Raw genomic sequence first — 16,931 nt, 5'->3', positions numbered from 1 at the left:
TCAGAAAGATTCTATAGAAGCACCTTTTTTTCAGAAAGATTCTATAGACCACCCTTTCTTTCAGAAAGGAGTCTGAAGAAGCTCACTTTCTTTCAGAAAAGGTCTATAGAAGCACCCTCTCTTAAGAATGGGTCTATAGAAGCACCCTTTCTTTAAGAATGGGTCTATAGAAGCACCCTTTCTTTTAGAACGGGTCTATAGAAGCACAAGCAACCTTTCTTTCACAAAAGGTCTATAGAAGCACCCTATATTTCAGAAAAGGTCAGCGGAAGCACCCTTTGTTTCAGAAAGAGTCTATAGAATCAACCTTTCTTTCAGAAAGGAGTCTAAAGAAGCTTACTTTCGTTCAGAAAGGGTCTACAGAAGCTTACTTTCGTTCAGAAAGGGTCTACAGAAGCACCCTTTCTTTCAAGAAGGGTCTATAGAAGCACCCTTTCTTTCAGAAAAGGTCTATAGAAGAGCTTGCCCACGAAACACTTTATCTCGCAGTAAACAGGACCACAAGAGGTACATTCGCTAAAAATTTCTAAATTATCCGTTCAATATTTTCCCATAAACGGCATTTAAGCGAACATTTCGAAATTTTGTAAGGAAGGTATCGGAGGTGTTTTTCGATAAAGATCTGAAGGGAGCAATCGATTTGCACATCGTATTATTCCTTCCAGATATAGATCGGGTTCGAATATGGACTAAATTGGTCCACTCCTTCAGGTACCTCCCACACAAAATTCGGATAAAGTGAAGTTTAAGAGCTCCACTCGGATCGTTTTGAAATTTGTTTTAGTAAGTTTTCCTTGCGGCTCCCTTTACGTCGGTACAATTTTTTTCTTGCGGAAGTCCACACTTTCTGAGTTATTAGCCTAAAAGCTGCAAGAAACCCTGACGGCACCAACCAAAATGGCAAATCCGCAAGATAATTCTCGCAGGAAGTTTCTGATTGGTGCAGACTTTACACATCGTGTTATTTCATCCAGTCATGTATCAGGTTGGAATATGGACTATATCGGTCCACTCCTTCGGGTACCTCCCACACAAAATTCGGATAAAGTGAATTTTAAGAGCTCTTTCCTCATCGTTTAGATTCTTTTTTCAGTAGCTTGTTCTAGCGGCCTCATTTACAACGGCACAATTTTTTTCCGGTCCAATCTCCAAAACCCCACCGGCCAAATGTCAAATTTTAAAAAAAATTTCAAGGTCCGACATTTTTCAGTCCTTATGATCTTTGAGCATATTTATTTATATTTTGTCGAAATATTTCCCTTAATCGATTTCTGTAAAATCCAGTCACTTTAGAAATGTCGTAACGCAAGTTTTTCTAAAAAGCTTAATTTCTGTTAGGCCCGGCACTTTTCAGCTTTAGTCATTTATGAACATATTTCGTCCAACTTTTTTCCACAATGCTTGTCATAATTTTCGATAATTTTTAAGGATGGAAAATTTTAATTTCAAGTAAAAAGAAAAAAAAACAAGTCCGAAACTTTTCAGCCCTTGTGTTCATTGCTCATATTTTTTATATTTTCTTTAAATATTTTTCTTTGTCGATTTCCATAAAATCCAATCATTTTAGAGAGCTCGAAGCCAGTTTTTTTTTAAATAATTATAATTTCTGTTAGGCCCAGGACTTTTCAGCTTTAGTCATTTATAAAAATATTTTGTCCAACTTTTTTTGAAAATGCTTGTCACAATTTTCGATGATTTTTAAGAACAAACATTTTCAGTTTTACCATAAAAGTGAAGTTTTTTATAAAAATTCTCAGGGACCAAAACTTTTCAGCCCTTTTGTTTTTGGCTCATATTTATTTATGTTTTCATTAAATATTTTTCTTTAATGTTTTCCACAACATCCAATCACCTTGGAGATGTTAACACCCAATTTTTAATAAAAAAAGCTTAAGCCTTATAGGCCCGGTACTTTTCAGCTTTAGTCATTTATAAACATATTTTGTCCAACTTTTTTTCAAAATACTTATCAACATTTTTAATGATTTTTAGAAATGAAAATTTTCAAATTGCCATAATTTTCGATGATTTTTAAGAGTGCAAAATTTTAAGTAAAAAATGTTAAAAAAAAATCAAGGTCCGAAACTTTTCAGCCCTTATGTTTTTTGCTCATATTTATTTATATTTTTCTTTAAATATTATTCTTTATCGATTTCCATAAAATCCATTCACTTTCGAGATCTCGAAGCCAATTTTTATTAAATAATTATAATTTCTGTTAGGCCCAGGACTTTTCAGCTTTAGTCATTTATAAACATATTTTGTCCAACATTTTTTGAAAATGCTTGTCACAATTTTCGATGATTTTTAAGAACAAACATTTTCAGTTTTACCATAAAAGTGAAGTTTTTTATAAAAATTTTCAGGGACCGAAACTTTTCAGCCCTTTTGTTTTTGGCTCATATTTATTTATGTTTTCATTAAATATTTTCCTTTAATGATTTCCACAACATCCAATCACCTTGGAGATGTTAACACCCATTTTTTAATAAAAAAGCTTAAGCCTTATAGGCCCGGTACTTTTCAGCTTTAGTCATTTATAAACATATTTTGTCCAACTTTTTTTGAAAATACTTAAAATAATTTTCAATGATTTTTAGAAATGAAAATTTTTAAATTGCCATAATTTTCGATAATTTTTAAGAATGGAAAATTTTAATTTAATGTAAAAAGTGATTTAAAAAAAGTCAAGGTCCGAAACTTTTCAGCCCTTATGTTTTTTGCTCATATTTATTTCTATTTTCTTTAAATATGTTTCTTTATCGATTTCCATAAAATCCAATCATTTTCGACATCTCGAAGCCAGTTTTTATTAAATAATTATAATTTCTGTTAGGCCCAGGACTTTTCAGCTTTAGTCATTTATGAACATATTTTGTCCAACTTTTTTTGAAAATGCTTGTCACAAGTTTCAATGATTTTTAAGAATTAAAATTTTCAGTTTTACCATAAAAGTGAAGTTTTTTTTTTTTGAAAATTCTCAGGGACCGAAACTTTTCAGCCCTTGTCTTTATTGCTCATATTTATTTCTATTTTCTTTAAATATTTTTCTTTATCGATTTCCACAACATCCAATCACATTGGAGATGTTAACACAGAGTTTTTAATAAAAAGCTTAATCCTTATAGGTCCGGTACTTTTCAGCTTTAGTCATTTAAAAACATATTTGGTCCAACTTTTTTTGAAAATATTTGTCAAAATTTTAAATGATTTTTAGCAATGAAAAATTGTCAATTTTTTGTAAAAATGTTATTTTTAAAGTTATTTTTTAATTTTTTTTTCAATTTTTTTAGGGTCCGAAACTTTTCAGCCCTCGTGTTTATGGCTCATATTTATTTATATTTTCTTTAAATATGTTTCTTTATCGATTTCCATAAGATCCAATAACTTTAGAGATGTTGAAACTCTAATTTTTAATAAAAATCGTAATTTCGGTTAGGCCCGGTACTTTTCAGTTTTAGTCATTTATGCAAATATTTTGTCCAACTTTTTTTTAAAATACTTATCATAATTTTCAATGATTTTTAGAAATGATAGTTTTCAATTTTATGTAAAAAATTAAAGTTTTTAGAAAATTTTTCAGAGTCCGAAACTTTTCAGCCTTCGTGTTTATTGCTCATATTTATTTATATTTTCTTTAAATATTTTTCTTTAATGATTTCCACAACATCCAATCACCTTCGAGATGTTAAAACCCAAATTTTTAACAAAAATTGTAATTTCTGTTAGGCCCGGTACTTTTCAGTTCTCGTGGTTTATCAAGATATTTTGTCCAGCTTTTTTTCAAAATACTTTTCATAATTTTCAATGATTTTTAGAAATGATAGTTTTCAATTTTATGTAAAAAATTAAAGTTTTTAGAAAATTTTTCAGAGTCCGAAACTTTTCAGCCCTCGTGTTTATTGCTCAAATTTATTTGTATTTTCTTTAAATATTTTTCTTTAATGATTTCCACAACATCCAATCACCTTAGAGATGTTGAAATCCAAATTTTTAATAAAAATTTTAATTTCTGTTAGGCCCGGTACTTTTCAGTTCTAGTGGTTTATGAAGATATTTTGTTCAGCTTTTTTTCAAAATTCTTCTCATCAAATTTTATGATTTACCAATGAAAAAAAAGTTAGAATTTTGCATTAAAAATTCCAACTCTTCAGAGTACACATTTTTCTATTCTTCTAATAAAAATTCTTCTAATTAAAAATCTTCAACATTCCTCGCTTAGAAATGCATTGCATTTTGTTACATTCGCATTCAATTTACTCAATTCTATAAAATAAATTTGTTTTCCAGTTTTCCGGCAATTGCAAAAAGTATTGAATTTCATATTAAAAAACCGGTCGGTCAGTCAGTCTCCGCCAACAACTACAAGTGAATCATAAAACTAAACAGAAAACTAAAAAAAATAAACAAAAAGTAAAATAAAGCTGGAATTGAAAGGAAAAACAAGAACACAACAACAAAATGTCAATGTTCGATAAATGTTATGGTAAATATAACAACAGCAACAACAAACAAGTGATAAAAAAGTGAATTTAAATAAAATAGCAGAGCTTTCATAAAATAAAGAATAATAAAACGAAATTATTTGAAATTGTGTGGCCCACATTCGAACCTCCTCAAAACTGATATGGCCTTTTCCTTAGAACTACCATACCATAGCCATACCCAAAGCAAAAGAAGTGATAAATCAATGTCTTTGGGAAACCCACAAACAAATCATATAACAACAACAACAATAACAACTAAAGTTAAACACAAAGATTTATATTCAAATGATGACGACTACGGCATGGATGATGATGATGCCGTTTATCATGTAAAACAATGTTATCAAAGTGTTCCAAAAACCCAAGAACAAACACAACAACAGCAACAACGACGAAGGCGTACCCGACAATGTAGACCAAGTATCATCGTTAGCAGCAGCAAAAATCCGTGCCATCAAAGCTTTATTACATCTCCATTATCATCCAGCCCACCACCACAACCATCAATGACCACCAATTTATTTCCAACGTTTTCCTGCTGCATCAGTATCGGCGGCAGTGGGCTGGCCATGTCATCGTGGTGGCGTCAATGCCTGCTAATAGCCACCATATTATTGCTATTCCATGCACCATTCAACACTTTGGCTGCACCTCAATCGTGTATACTCTGTGATAAAAATGATTTACAATCCAAAGATCCGCAAACCAACTACGAAGAGTTTCTATTCGAACATCAGGTGACGCGTCAGGATGCCATCAATGCTCTAAAGCAGTTGAATGAAAGCTTTTATGATGGTAAGTATGGAAGCAGAGCAATAAATACATTTTTCATATGATCCAATCACCGAAATTTTTAATAAAAATTTAATTTTCGGTGAGGCCCGGGACTTTTCAGTTTTAGTCATTTATGAAGATATTTTGGCCTACTTTTTTTAAAAATACATGTCATAATTTTTGATGATTTTTAGCACAGAAAAAATTTTCAAGTTTTTATGTAAAAAGTGATTTTTTTTAAATTTATTCAGGGGCCGAAACTTTTCAGCCCTGGTATTTTTTGCTCATATTTATTTAGGTTTTCTTCAAATATTTTTCTTTATCGTTTTCTATAACATCCAATCACTTCAGATATGTTGAATACCAAATTTTGAATAAAAAGTTTATTTTCTGTTAGGCCCGAGACTTTTCAGCTTTAGTCATTTATGAACGTATTTCTTCCAACTTTTTTTCAAAATACTTTTCATAGTTTTTGATGATTTTTAAGAATAAAAAATTTCAATTCCCAGTAAAACGTGAAAGTTTTTAAATTTTTTTTTTCAAGGTCCGCAACTTTTCAGCCCTATTATTTATTGCTGATATTTATTTCTATTTTCTCCTAATATTTTCTTGTATTGATTTGTATAATATCCAATCACTTTACAATGTCAAAAGTCAATTTTTAATAAAAATTTGTAATTTCTCTTAGGCCCGGTACTTTTCAGCTTTAGTCATTTATGAATGTATTTCCTCCAACTTTTTTTTAAAATACTTGTCACAATTTTTGATGATTTTTAAGAATGAAAAATTTCAATTTTAAGTAAAAAGTGAAAAAAATTTAATAAAGTTTAAAGTTGAAATTTGTATTTTTTTAGGGTCCGGAACTTTTCAGCCCTCATGATTATTGAATATAACTTTTCTAGTTTCTCTAAATATTCTCCTTTAATGACATCTATAAAATCCCATCCCTTTAGAAAGGTCGAAAGCCAAATTTTTAATAAAAAAAATTAATTTCTCTTAGGCCCGGGACTTTTCAGCTTTAGTCATTTATGAACGTATTTTGTCCAACTTTTTTTTAAAAAATACTTCCCAGCAAAAATTTGGTAGGCACATGTCATTACTTTCTGCATTACCAGGTAATGCGTACTCATTACCCTCCGCATTATCAGGCAGTACATATATAACAGGTAACATATAACTAGTTACATCCTTACTTACTACTTACCTACAAAGGAATAAGTACGGTGGCACAGGGCTAGTGTGTCTGACTACAAATCCTAGGTTTGTGTGTTCAAAGCTCACCGTCAGCATGGGAGTTTTTTATTGACAAAATTACGAAGAAATGTTGATGTACATGGATGTTTTTAAACAACCCTTACTATTTGTACGAGTGGCCTAGTGTGTAGTGTGTTTGGCTAGAAATCAGAAGTTCATGTGTTCGACACCGGCAGGAAGCGGAATAAAAGAAAAAGAAGAAATAAAAACAAAAAATAATTGGAATGTTGAATTTGAATATAATTTCACCACATTTGTTCTAAAAATAGAACATATGCTTTTTAGCTTTTTTTTTGACTACTGGTAAGTGGTTAAATATGTACTTAAAAAACACATTTAAGGAAGTACTTCCTCCCTATGACATCCCCATGTTAAAATAATGACTTTTACGGTCATTTAGTAAGTAGTTACAACTGCAAAAATTTACTGAATAAAGTCATTATTTGGTAATGACTTTTTTTGCTGGGTTGTAATAGTTTTTGATGATTTTTAAGAATTAAAAATTGAAATTTTAAGTAAAAAGTGAAAAAAATTTAATAAAGTTTAAAGTTGAAATTTGTATTTTTTTAGGGTCCGGAACTTTTCAGCCCTTATGTTTCTTCAACATACATATTTCTATATTCTTTAAATATTTTTCTCTATCGATTACCATAAGATTTAATCACCTTAGAGAAGTCGAAACCCAATTTTTTAATAACCAGTTTATTTTCTGTTAGGTCCAGGACTTTTCAGCTTTAGTCATTTATGAACGTATTTTGTCCAACTTTTTTGGAAAATGCTTCTCATAATTTGCGATGATTTTAAGCAATGAAACATTTCAATTTTATGTAAAAAGTGAAAAAAAAATTAATAAAGTTTAAAGTTGAAATTTTTATTTTTTTAGGGTCCGGAACTTTTCAGCCCTTATGAGTATTGAATATAACTTTTCTAGTTTCTCTAAATATTCTCCTTTAATGATTTCTATAAGAACCTATCCCTTTAGAAAGGTTGAAAGCCAAGTTTTTGATACAATTTTTTTTTCTTGTTAGGCCCGGAACTTTTCAGCTTTAGTCATTTATGAACGTATTTCGTCCAACTTTTTGTAAAATACTTGTCATATTTTTCAATGATTTTTAGAAATGAAAAATTTCAATTTTAAGTAACAAGAGAAATTATTTAAAAGATTTTCAAGGCCCGAAACTTTTCAGCCCTAATTTTTATCGCTCGTATTTATTTCTAATTTCTCTATTTATTTTTCTTTAACGATTTCCATAGCATCCCATTACTTTAGAGATGTCAAAATCCAAATTTGTAATAAAAATTGGATTTTCTGTTAGGCCCGGGACTTTTCAGCTTTAGTCATTTATGAAGATATTTTGTCCAACTTTTTTTCAAAATGCTTGTCATAATTTTTAATGATTTTTAGAAAAGAAAAATTCAATTTTTAGATAGAAGTGCAATTTTTGAAAAAAAATTTCAAGGTCCGAAACTTTTCAGCCCTAATGTTTTTTGCTCGTATTTATTTATATTTTCTCTAAATATTTTCTGTTAACGGTTTCTATAAGATCCAATCGCTTTAGAAAGTTCGAAACCCAATTTTTAACAAAAAAGGCTTAATCTCTGTTAGGCCCGGGACTTTTCAGCTTTAGTCATTTATGAAGATATTTTGTCCAACTTTTTTTCAAAATGCTTGTCATAATTTTTAATGATTTTTAGAAAAGAAAAATTCAATTTTAAGTAGAAGTGCAATTTTTGAAAAAAATTTTTTGCTCATATTTATTTCTATTTTCTTTCAATATTTTCCATTATCGATTTCTTTAAGAACCAATCACTTTAGAAAGGTCAAAACCCAAATTTTCAATAAAAAGTTTACTTTCTCTTAGGTCCGAGACTTTTCAGCTTTAGTCATTATGAAGATATTTTGTCCAACTTTTTGTCAAAATTCTTATCATAATTTTTGATGATTTTTATAAAAGAAAAATTCAATTTTTAGAAAAAAGTGGAATTTGTTAAAAAAAATTCAAGTCCGAAACTTTTCAGCCCTTATGTTTTGTATTGTATTTTCTGTTAGGCTCGGTACTTTTCAGCTTTTCTCATTTATGAACGTATTTCGTCCAACTTTTTTTAAAATACTTGTCACAACTTTGGTTGATTTTTAAGAATGAACAATTTCAATTTTGAGTTAAAATTGAAAGTTTTTTAAAAGAATTTAAGCTCGGAAACCTTTCAGCCCTAATATTTATTGCTCATATTTATTTTTATTTTCTTTCAATATTTTTCTTTATCGATTTCTATAAGAACCAACTAATTTATTTTTTACAAAAAATTTAAATTTGTTAAAAAAAATTCAAAGTCCGAAACTTTTCAGCCCTAATGTTTTTTCTCGTATTTATTTTTATTTTCTCTAAATATTTCCCTTTAACGGTTTCTATAAGATCTAATCACCTTAGACAGGTCAAAACCAATATTTTTAATAAAAACGTTAGTTTCTGTTAGGTCCGGTACTTTTCAGCTTTAGTCATTTATGATGATATTTTGTCCAACTTTTTTTCAAAATGCTTATCATAATTTTTGATGATTTTTAGAAACTAAAAATCCAATTTTTAGAAAAAAGTGAAATTTGTTAAAAAAATTTCAAGGTCCGAAACTTTTCAGTCCTAATGTTTTTTGCTCGTATTATTTATATTTTCTCGAAAAAATTTCCTGTAACGATTTCTAGAAGAACCAATCACTTTAGAAAGGTCAAAACCCACATTTTTAATAAAAAGTTCATTTTCTCTTAGGTCCGAGACTTTTCAGCTTTAGTCATTTATGAAGATATTTTGTCTAACTTTTTTTCAATATGCTTATCATAATTTTTGATGATTTTTAGAAAAGAAAAATTCAATTTCTAGAAAAAAGTGAAATTTGTTAAAATATTTTTCAAAGTCCAAAACTTTTCAGCCCTTATGGTTTTTGCTCGTATTAATTTCTATTTTCTCTAAATAGTCTCCTTTAAAGATTTCTATAAGAACCAATCACTTTAGAAAGGTCAAAACCCAAATTTTCAATAAAAAGTTTATTTTCTCTTAGGCCCGGTACTTTTCAGCTTTAGTCATTTATGAAGATATTTTGTCCAACTTTTTTTCAAAATGCTTATCATAATTTTTGATGATTTTTAGAAAAGAAAAATTAAATTTTTAGGTAAAAGTGAAATTTAAAAAAAAAACCCAGGTCCGAAACTTTTCAACCCTTATGGTTTTTGCTCGTATTTATTTCTATTTTCTCTAAATATTTTCCTTTAACGATTTCTATAAGATCCAATCGCTTTATAGAGGTCAAAACCAATATTATTAATAAAAACTTTAGTTTCTGTTAGGCCCGGTACTTTTCAGCTTTAGTCAGTTATGCAGATATTTCGTCCAACTTTCTTTGAAAATGCTTGTCATATTTTTCAATGATTTTTAGAAATGAAAAATTTCAGTTTTAAGTAAAAAGAGAAATTATTTAAAAAAAATTTCAAGGCCCGAAATTTTTCAGCCCTAATTTTTATTGCTCGTATTTATTTCTAATTTTTCTATTTATTTTTCTTTAACGATTTCCATAAGATACCATCACTTAAGGGATGTCGAACTCCAAATTTGTAATAAAAATTGTATTTTCTGTTAAGCCCGGTACTTTTCAGTTTAAGTCATTTATGAACGTATTTCGTCCAACTTTTTTTAAAAATACTTGTCACAATTTTTGATGATTTTTAAGAATGAAAAATTTCAGTTTTAAGTTAAAAGTGAAAGTTTTTTAAAAAAATTTTAAGGTCCGAAACTTTTCAGTCCTAATATTTATTGCTCATATTTTTTTCTATTTTCTTTCAATATTTTTCTTTATCGATTTCTATAAGAACCAATCACTTTAGAAAGGTCAAAACCCATATTTTCAATAAAATGTTTATTTTCTCTTAGGTCCAAGACTTTTCAGTTTTAGTCATTTTTGAAGATATTTTGTCCAACTTTTTTTTCAAAATGCTTGTCATAATTTTTAATGATTTTTAGAAAAGAAAAATTCAATTTTTAGAAAAAAGTGAAATTTGTTAAAAAATTTGTCAAAGTCCGAAACTTTTCAGCCCTAATGTTTTTTGCTCGTATTTATTTTTTTATATTTTCTCTAAATATTTTCCTTTAACGGTTTCTTTAAGATCCAATCGCTTTAGAAAGTTTGAAACCCAATTTTTAATAAAATGGCTTAATTTCTGTTAGGCCCGGAACTTTTCAGCTTTAGTCAGTTATGAAGATATTTTGTCCAACTTTTTTTCAAAATGCTTACCATAATTTTTGATGATTTTTGGAAAGGAAAAATTTCAATTTTAAGTAAAAAGAGATGTTTAAAAAAATGTCAAGGTCCGAAACTTTTCAGCCCTAATTTTTATTGCTCGTATTTATTTCTAATTTCTCTATTTATTTTTCTTTAACGATTTTCCACTTTAGAGATGTCGAAACCCAAATTTGTAATAAAAATTGTATTTTCTGTTAGGCCCGGTACTTTTCAATTTGTCTTCTATGAACGTATTTCGTCCAACTTTTTTTTTAAATACTTGTCACAATTTTTGATGATTTTTGAGAAAGAAAAATTTCATTTCATTTTAATTTCAATTAAAATTGAAAGCTTTTTTAAAAAAAAAATTAAGGTCCGAAACTTTTCAGCCCTAATATTTATTGCTCATATTTATTTCTATTTTCTTTCAAAATTTTTCATTATCGATTTCTATAAGATCCATTCGCTTTAGAAGGTTCGAAACCCAATTTTTAATAAAATGGCTTAATTTCTGTTAGGCCCGGGACTTTTCAGCTTTAGTCATTTATGAAGATATTTTGTCCAAATTTTTTTCAAAATGATTGTCATAATTTTTAATGATTTTTAGAAAAGAAAAATTCAATTTTTAGGTAGAAGTGCAAATTTTGAAAAAAATTTTCAAGGTCCGAAACTTTTCAGCCCTAATGTTTTTTGCTCGTATTTACTTATATTTCTCTAAATATTTTCCTTTAACGATTTCTATATGATCCATTCGCTTTAGAAGGTTCGAACCCCAATTTTTAATAAAATGGCTTAATTTCTGTTAGGCCCGGGACTTTTCAGCTTTAGTCATTTATGAAGATATTTTGTCCAGCTTATTTTCAAAATGCTTGTCATAATTTTTGATGATTTTTCGAATTAATTTTTTTTCTATTTTAAGCCAACGGTGAAAGTTAATTTTATTAATTTTTAGGGTCCGAAACTTTTTAGTCCTTATCATTTTTTTCTATTTCCTTTAAAAAATACGTCTTTTAATATGTGCTGTTTATCTATTTCAGGTCTTCAATCTGATAGTTCCTGTAATGCTGTCCGCTGTACGGAAAAAGTCAGTAAATATTGCCTCGGACCTCTGTTCATCAATGACCATTGTTATTGTGAATTTGGTCACAGTACGGGTAAGTACACATAAACCATAAGATAAATGTTAAACTGCTAATAAGATGACAGCCACATTATGTGTGAGGAGGGAATGTAGGCTACAAAGGAAACAAAAATGAGTCACAGCTTCGGAACATCAACTTAACATAGAATGGGGTGAGGGTCATTGTGCGGCAATTAACAAAATGAGAAGCCATTAGCAACATAATGCAGTTTTTAATGCAAAATATTACCCGGGTTGAACCTCAGGTACCTGAAATCCGTCACAAAATTTCGATTCCTCAGGATCATTTTGGAGATTTAACTGCTGCGCTGTTGTTTGCACTTAAGGCGATTGCCTTAGTCATGCTAAACCTTTTTTGCTTTCTTCTCATTCTCCTTCTTCCACTGAACAGCCTATGACTGTATGACACCGCTGCTGTTGCATTGCCACAAATCTTTAAAGCCTGAACAAAGATGCAGTCATCTGGAAACATTCTTTGCGTCGTAAACATTTATTTTATATTAACCAGCAAATGATATCCGACATTTGCATATTTGCTCGTACCTACCTACAGGCTTACTGAGTCATATCTATATGTGCTTCTCTCTCTCAATAGCTACCTTATTGGGACTTAGAGACTTTTGTTTATAGAAAATCTTTTTTGTTGAATATCCGTTGCAAATAAAACACGTCATTCGCTTGATCCGTAAAAGTGTCGTAAGAATTCGTGATTTGTTGTTAATTTTTTTAAAATTAAGCTTGGAGAACATTTTGGAGACCTCTGAAAAATGTTGCGGGAGCTAATGGACCGAAGAGGGATTTTTTTACTTTAGAAAAGTAGCTGAATAGGTATTTTTGGCATATAACAGTAGCTGAATAGGTGTTTTTGGCATAAAACATTAGCTGATAGGTATTTTGGTATAAAAAAGGAGCTGAATAGGTATTTTTTGTATAAAACAGTAGCTGAATAGGTATTTTTGGCATAAAACAGTAGCTGAATAGGTATTTTTGGCATAAAACAGTAGCTGAATAGGTATTTTTGGTATAAAAAAGTAGCTGAATAGATATTTTTGGTATAAAAAAGTAACTGAAAAGGTATTTTTGGCACAAAACACTAGCTGAATAGGTATTTTTGGCATAAAACAGTAGCTGAATAGGTATTTTTGGTATGAAAAGTAACTGAATAGGTATTTTTGGCATGAAGACAGTAGATGAATAGTTATTTTTGGCAAAAACAGCAGCAGAATAGGTATTTTTGGCATAAAACAGTAGCTGAATAGGTATTTTTGGTATAAAAAAGTAGCTGAATAGATATTTTTGGTATAAAAAAGTAGCTGAATGGGTATTTTTGGCATTAAACAATAGTGGATTAGGTATTTTTGGTATAAAAAATAAATTAATTGTTATTTTTGGAATAAAACAGTAGCTGAATAGGTATTTTTGGCATAAAACAGTAGCTGAATAGGTATTTTTGGCATAAAACAGTAGCTGAATAGGCATTTTTGGCATAAAACAGTAGCTGAATAGGTGTTTTTGGCATAAAACAGTAGCTGAATAGGTATTTTTGGCATAAAACAGTAGCTGAATAGGTATTTTTGGTATAAAAAAGTAGCTGAATAGATATTTTTTGGCATTAAACAGTAGTTGTTTATGTATGTTTGGTATAAAAAAGTAGCTGAATAGGTATTTTTGGCATAAAACAGTAGCTGAATAGGTATTTTTGGTATAAAAAAGTAGCTGAATGGGAATTTTTGCTATAAAAAAGTAGCTGAATAGGTATTTTTGGCAATAAACTGTAGTTTATTAGGTATTTTTGGTATAAAAAAGTAGCTGAATAGGAATTATTTCTGGCATGAAAAAGTAGCTGAATAGGTATTTCTGGCATAAAACAGTAGCTGAATAGGTATTTTCGGCATAAAAAAGTAGCTGAATGGGTATTTTTGGTATAAAAAGTAGCTGAATAGGTATTTTTGGTATAAAAAAGTAGCTGAATGGGTATTTTCGGCATAAAAAAGTAGCTGAATGGGTATTTTTAGTATAAAAAAGTAGCTGAATAGGTATTTTCGTCATGAAAACAGTAGCTTAATAGGTATTTTTGGTATAAAAGTAGCTGAATGGGTATTTTTGGCATTAAACAGTAGTGGATTAGGTATTTTTGGTATAAAAAAGTAGCCGATCAGGTATTTTTGACATAAAACTGTAGCTGAATAGGTATTTCTGGTATAAAAATGTTGCTGAATAGGTATTTTTGTCATGAAAACTGTAGTTGAATAGGTATTTTTGGCAAAAACAGTAGCTGAATAGGAATTTTTGGTATGAAAAAGTAGCTGAATGGGAATTTTTGCTATAAAAAAGTAGCTGAATAGGTATTTTTAGCATTAAACTGTAGTTTATTAGGTATTTTTGGTATAAAAAGTAGCTGAATAGGAATTTTTGCTATATAAAAGTAGCTGAATAGGTATTTTTGGCAATAAACTGTAGTTTATTAGGTATTTTTGGTATAAAAAAGTAGCCGATCAGGTATTTTTGACATAAAACTGTAGCTGAATAGGTATTTCTGGTATAAAAATGTTGCTGAATAGGTATTTTTGTCATGAAAACTGTAGCTGAATAGGTATTTTTGGCAAAAACAGTAGCTGAATAGGAATTTTTGGTATGAAAAAGTAGCTGAATGGGAATTTTTGCTATAAAAAAGTAGCTGAATAGGTATTTTTAGCATTAAACTGTAGCTTAATAGGTATTTTTGGTATAAAAGTAGCTGAATGAATATTTTTGGCATTAAACAGTAGTGGATTAGGTATTTTTGGTATAAAAAAAGTAGCCGATCAGGTATTTTTGACATAAAACTGTAGCTGAATAGGTATTTCTGGTATAAAAATGTTGCTGAATAGGTATTTTTGTCATGAAAACTGTACCTGAATAGGTATTTTTGGCAAAAACAGTAGCTGAATAGGAATTTTTGGCATAAAACAGTAGCTGAATAGGTATTTTTGGTATAAAAATGTAGCTGAATAGGAATTTTTGGTATAAAAATGTAGCTGAATAGGTATTTTCGGCATAAAAAATAGCTGAATGGGTATTTTTGGCATAAAACGGTAGCTGAATAGGTATATTTGGCATACAACAGTAGCTGAATAGGTATTTAGGTATAAAAAAGTAGCTGAATAGTTATTTTTGGTATAAATAGTAGCTGAATATGTATTATTGTTATAAAAAGTTGCTGAATAAATACATTTTCGATACAGTATCTATTTTATCTATTTTTCTTATGGAAGAGTTGCTGAATTATTGTTTTTTTCAATAATTTGCTGAATATTACTTTACAAAATATCCCAAAAATTCTGAATTCATCAAAAATGTTGCTAAATAGCCATTAAACACATTTTCTAATAACTTAAATATGGTCTGTCTCGATTGTCTGTCACAATCACCACTCACAATCTAGTTGAGTGTCATAAAAATATATATTTTCCTGCAACAAATGCAACAACAACAATAACAACATTTCTATGACAATCATAAACAAATCATTATTAGAAAATTTTCATGATCAATGTTGGCTGAAATGAAAAATTGAAAACGACAATAATACGATGACTGGCTAGAGGGTCTAAATGACCGGCCATTCAGCCAACCAGCCATATTCCATGGTGCATGGAAATGCTGAATGATTGGCACTAAAATGATTAGAATTGGCGATATAGAAAACAAAATCAACAACGACAACACCAACAACAACAATAGCAGCAGTGGAGTGGACAACATATGCATGTTAATTACATATCGCTGAAATAATTGACAACATAACATTATAAATATAATATTTTTGTTTTGTTTTTGTAATTTATGAATATTTATAATGCTGCACAAAACCCTTTTCCAAAAGCTCGCCTTAGAAAGAAATCAGTTCTCTAGCATTTATTTTCTTTATTCTAATTCCTAGCAAATTAATTGATATTCTGTGCTAATATCAAACACAAGTTGCCTAGTCCCGGGCGGCTAGTTGGCTTTTTGTCGCCGCACAGCACCTGAGTTGTGATCTACCTACCCATACGGAACAACAACAACCACGGCTAGCGACTCCATTAACATACAAGTAAATATTTGTAAATGCTGCTGTTACGAAGTAAAAGTTGTTTTCAGTTGCCATAATTTTTTTTCAAATAGACGACAAAAAAACGACATTTTTGAGATGAGAGAATATGCTGTTTAATGCATAAGTTTTGAATTTTTATTGAAAAAAAGAATGCAATATTATCTTGCCAAGCAGGAACTTGATTAGTATGTACAGATGTGGTGGTGGCGTTGTAAAAATGGCTGTACAGCAATTTTTAATTGCGTTTGTTGACATTTGTAGGTACTGCTACGTTAAGTAAATAGCTTCCGACAATGGTATTTAGATAGTTTTGGGTCGCTATTCAGCAACTTTTCTATACGAAAAGTCGCTATTCAGCAACTATTCTATATAAAAAGTCGCTATTCAGCAACTTTTCTATATAAAAAGTCGCTATTCAGCAACTTTTCTATATGAAAAGTCGCTATTCAGCAACGAAAAGTCGCTATTCAGACATTTTTCTATACGCTATTAAGCTACTTTTCTATACGAAAAAAATACCCACTCAGCTACTTTTTATACCAAAAATGCCTATGCAGCTACTATTTTATACCAAAAATACATATTCAACCACTTTTCAATACAAAAATACTTATTCAGCTAATTTTTTATACCAATATTACATATTCAGCAACTTTATATGCCAAAAATACCTATTCAGCTACTTTTACAGCAAACTTTTTATGCCAAAAATACCTATTAACCTACTTTTCTATACTAAAAATACCTATTCAGCTACCGTTTTAGACAAAAATTACTTATTCAGCTACTTTTTATACCAAAACTGCCTATTCAGCAACTATTTCATACAAAAAAGTACCTACTCAGCTACTTTTTATACCAAAAATACTTATTCAGCAACTATTTTATACCAAAAATACATATTCAGCCACTTTTTAATACAAAAATACCTATT

General features: G+C 29.5%; 1 protein-coding gene across 7 annotated transcripts in view; it reads left to right on the top strand.

Annotated features, from left to right (window-relative positions):
* Positions 1-16,931, top strand: part of LOC141402641 (uncharacterized) — a 95,691-nt gene that overhangs the window by 26,337 nt on the left and 52,423 nt on the right. For all 7 annotated transcript variants that reach the window (XM_073984337.1, XM_073984338.1, XM_073984333.1 and 4 more), the window contains exons 2-3: positions 4,291-5,282; positions 11,819-11,935. In XM_073984337.1, the coding sequence (XP_073840438.1) occupies positions 4,628-5,282; positions 11,819-11,935 (772 nt within the window). In that variant the 5' untranslated portion in view covers positions 4,291-4,627. The remainder of the gene's footprint in view (positions 1-4,290; positions 5,283-11,818; positions 11,936-16,931) is intronic.

This window comes from Musca autumnalis, unplaced genomic scaffold, assembly GCF_047663935.1.
Source record: "Musca autumnalis isolate F117 unplaced genomic scaffold, ASM4766393v1 scaffold_4, whole genome shotgun sequence".
Classification (NCBI taxonomy): Eukaryota; Metazoa; Arthropoda; class Insecta; order Diptera; family Muscidae; genus Musca; species Musca autumnalis.
Note: the sequence above shows the minus strand (reverse complement) of the source record. Positions and strands in the feature narration are given on the sequence as shown.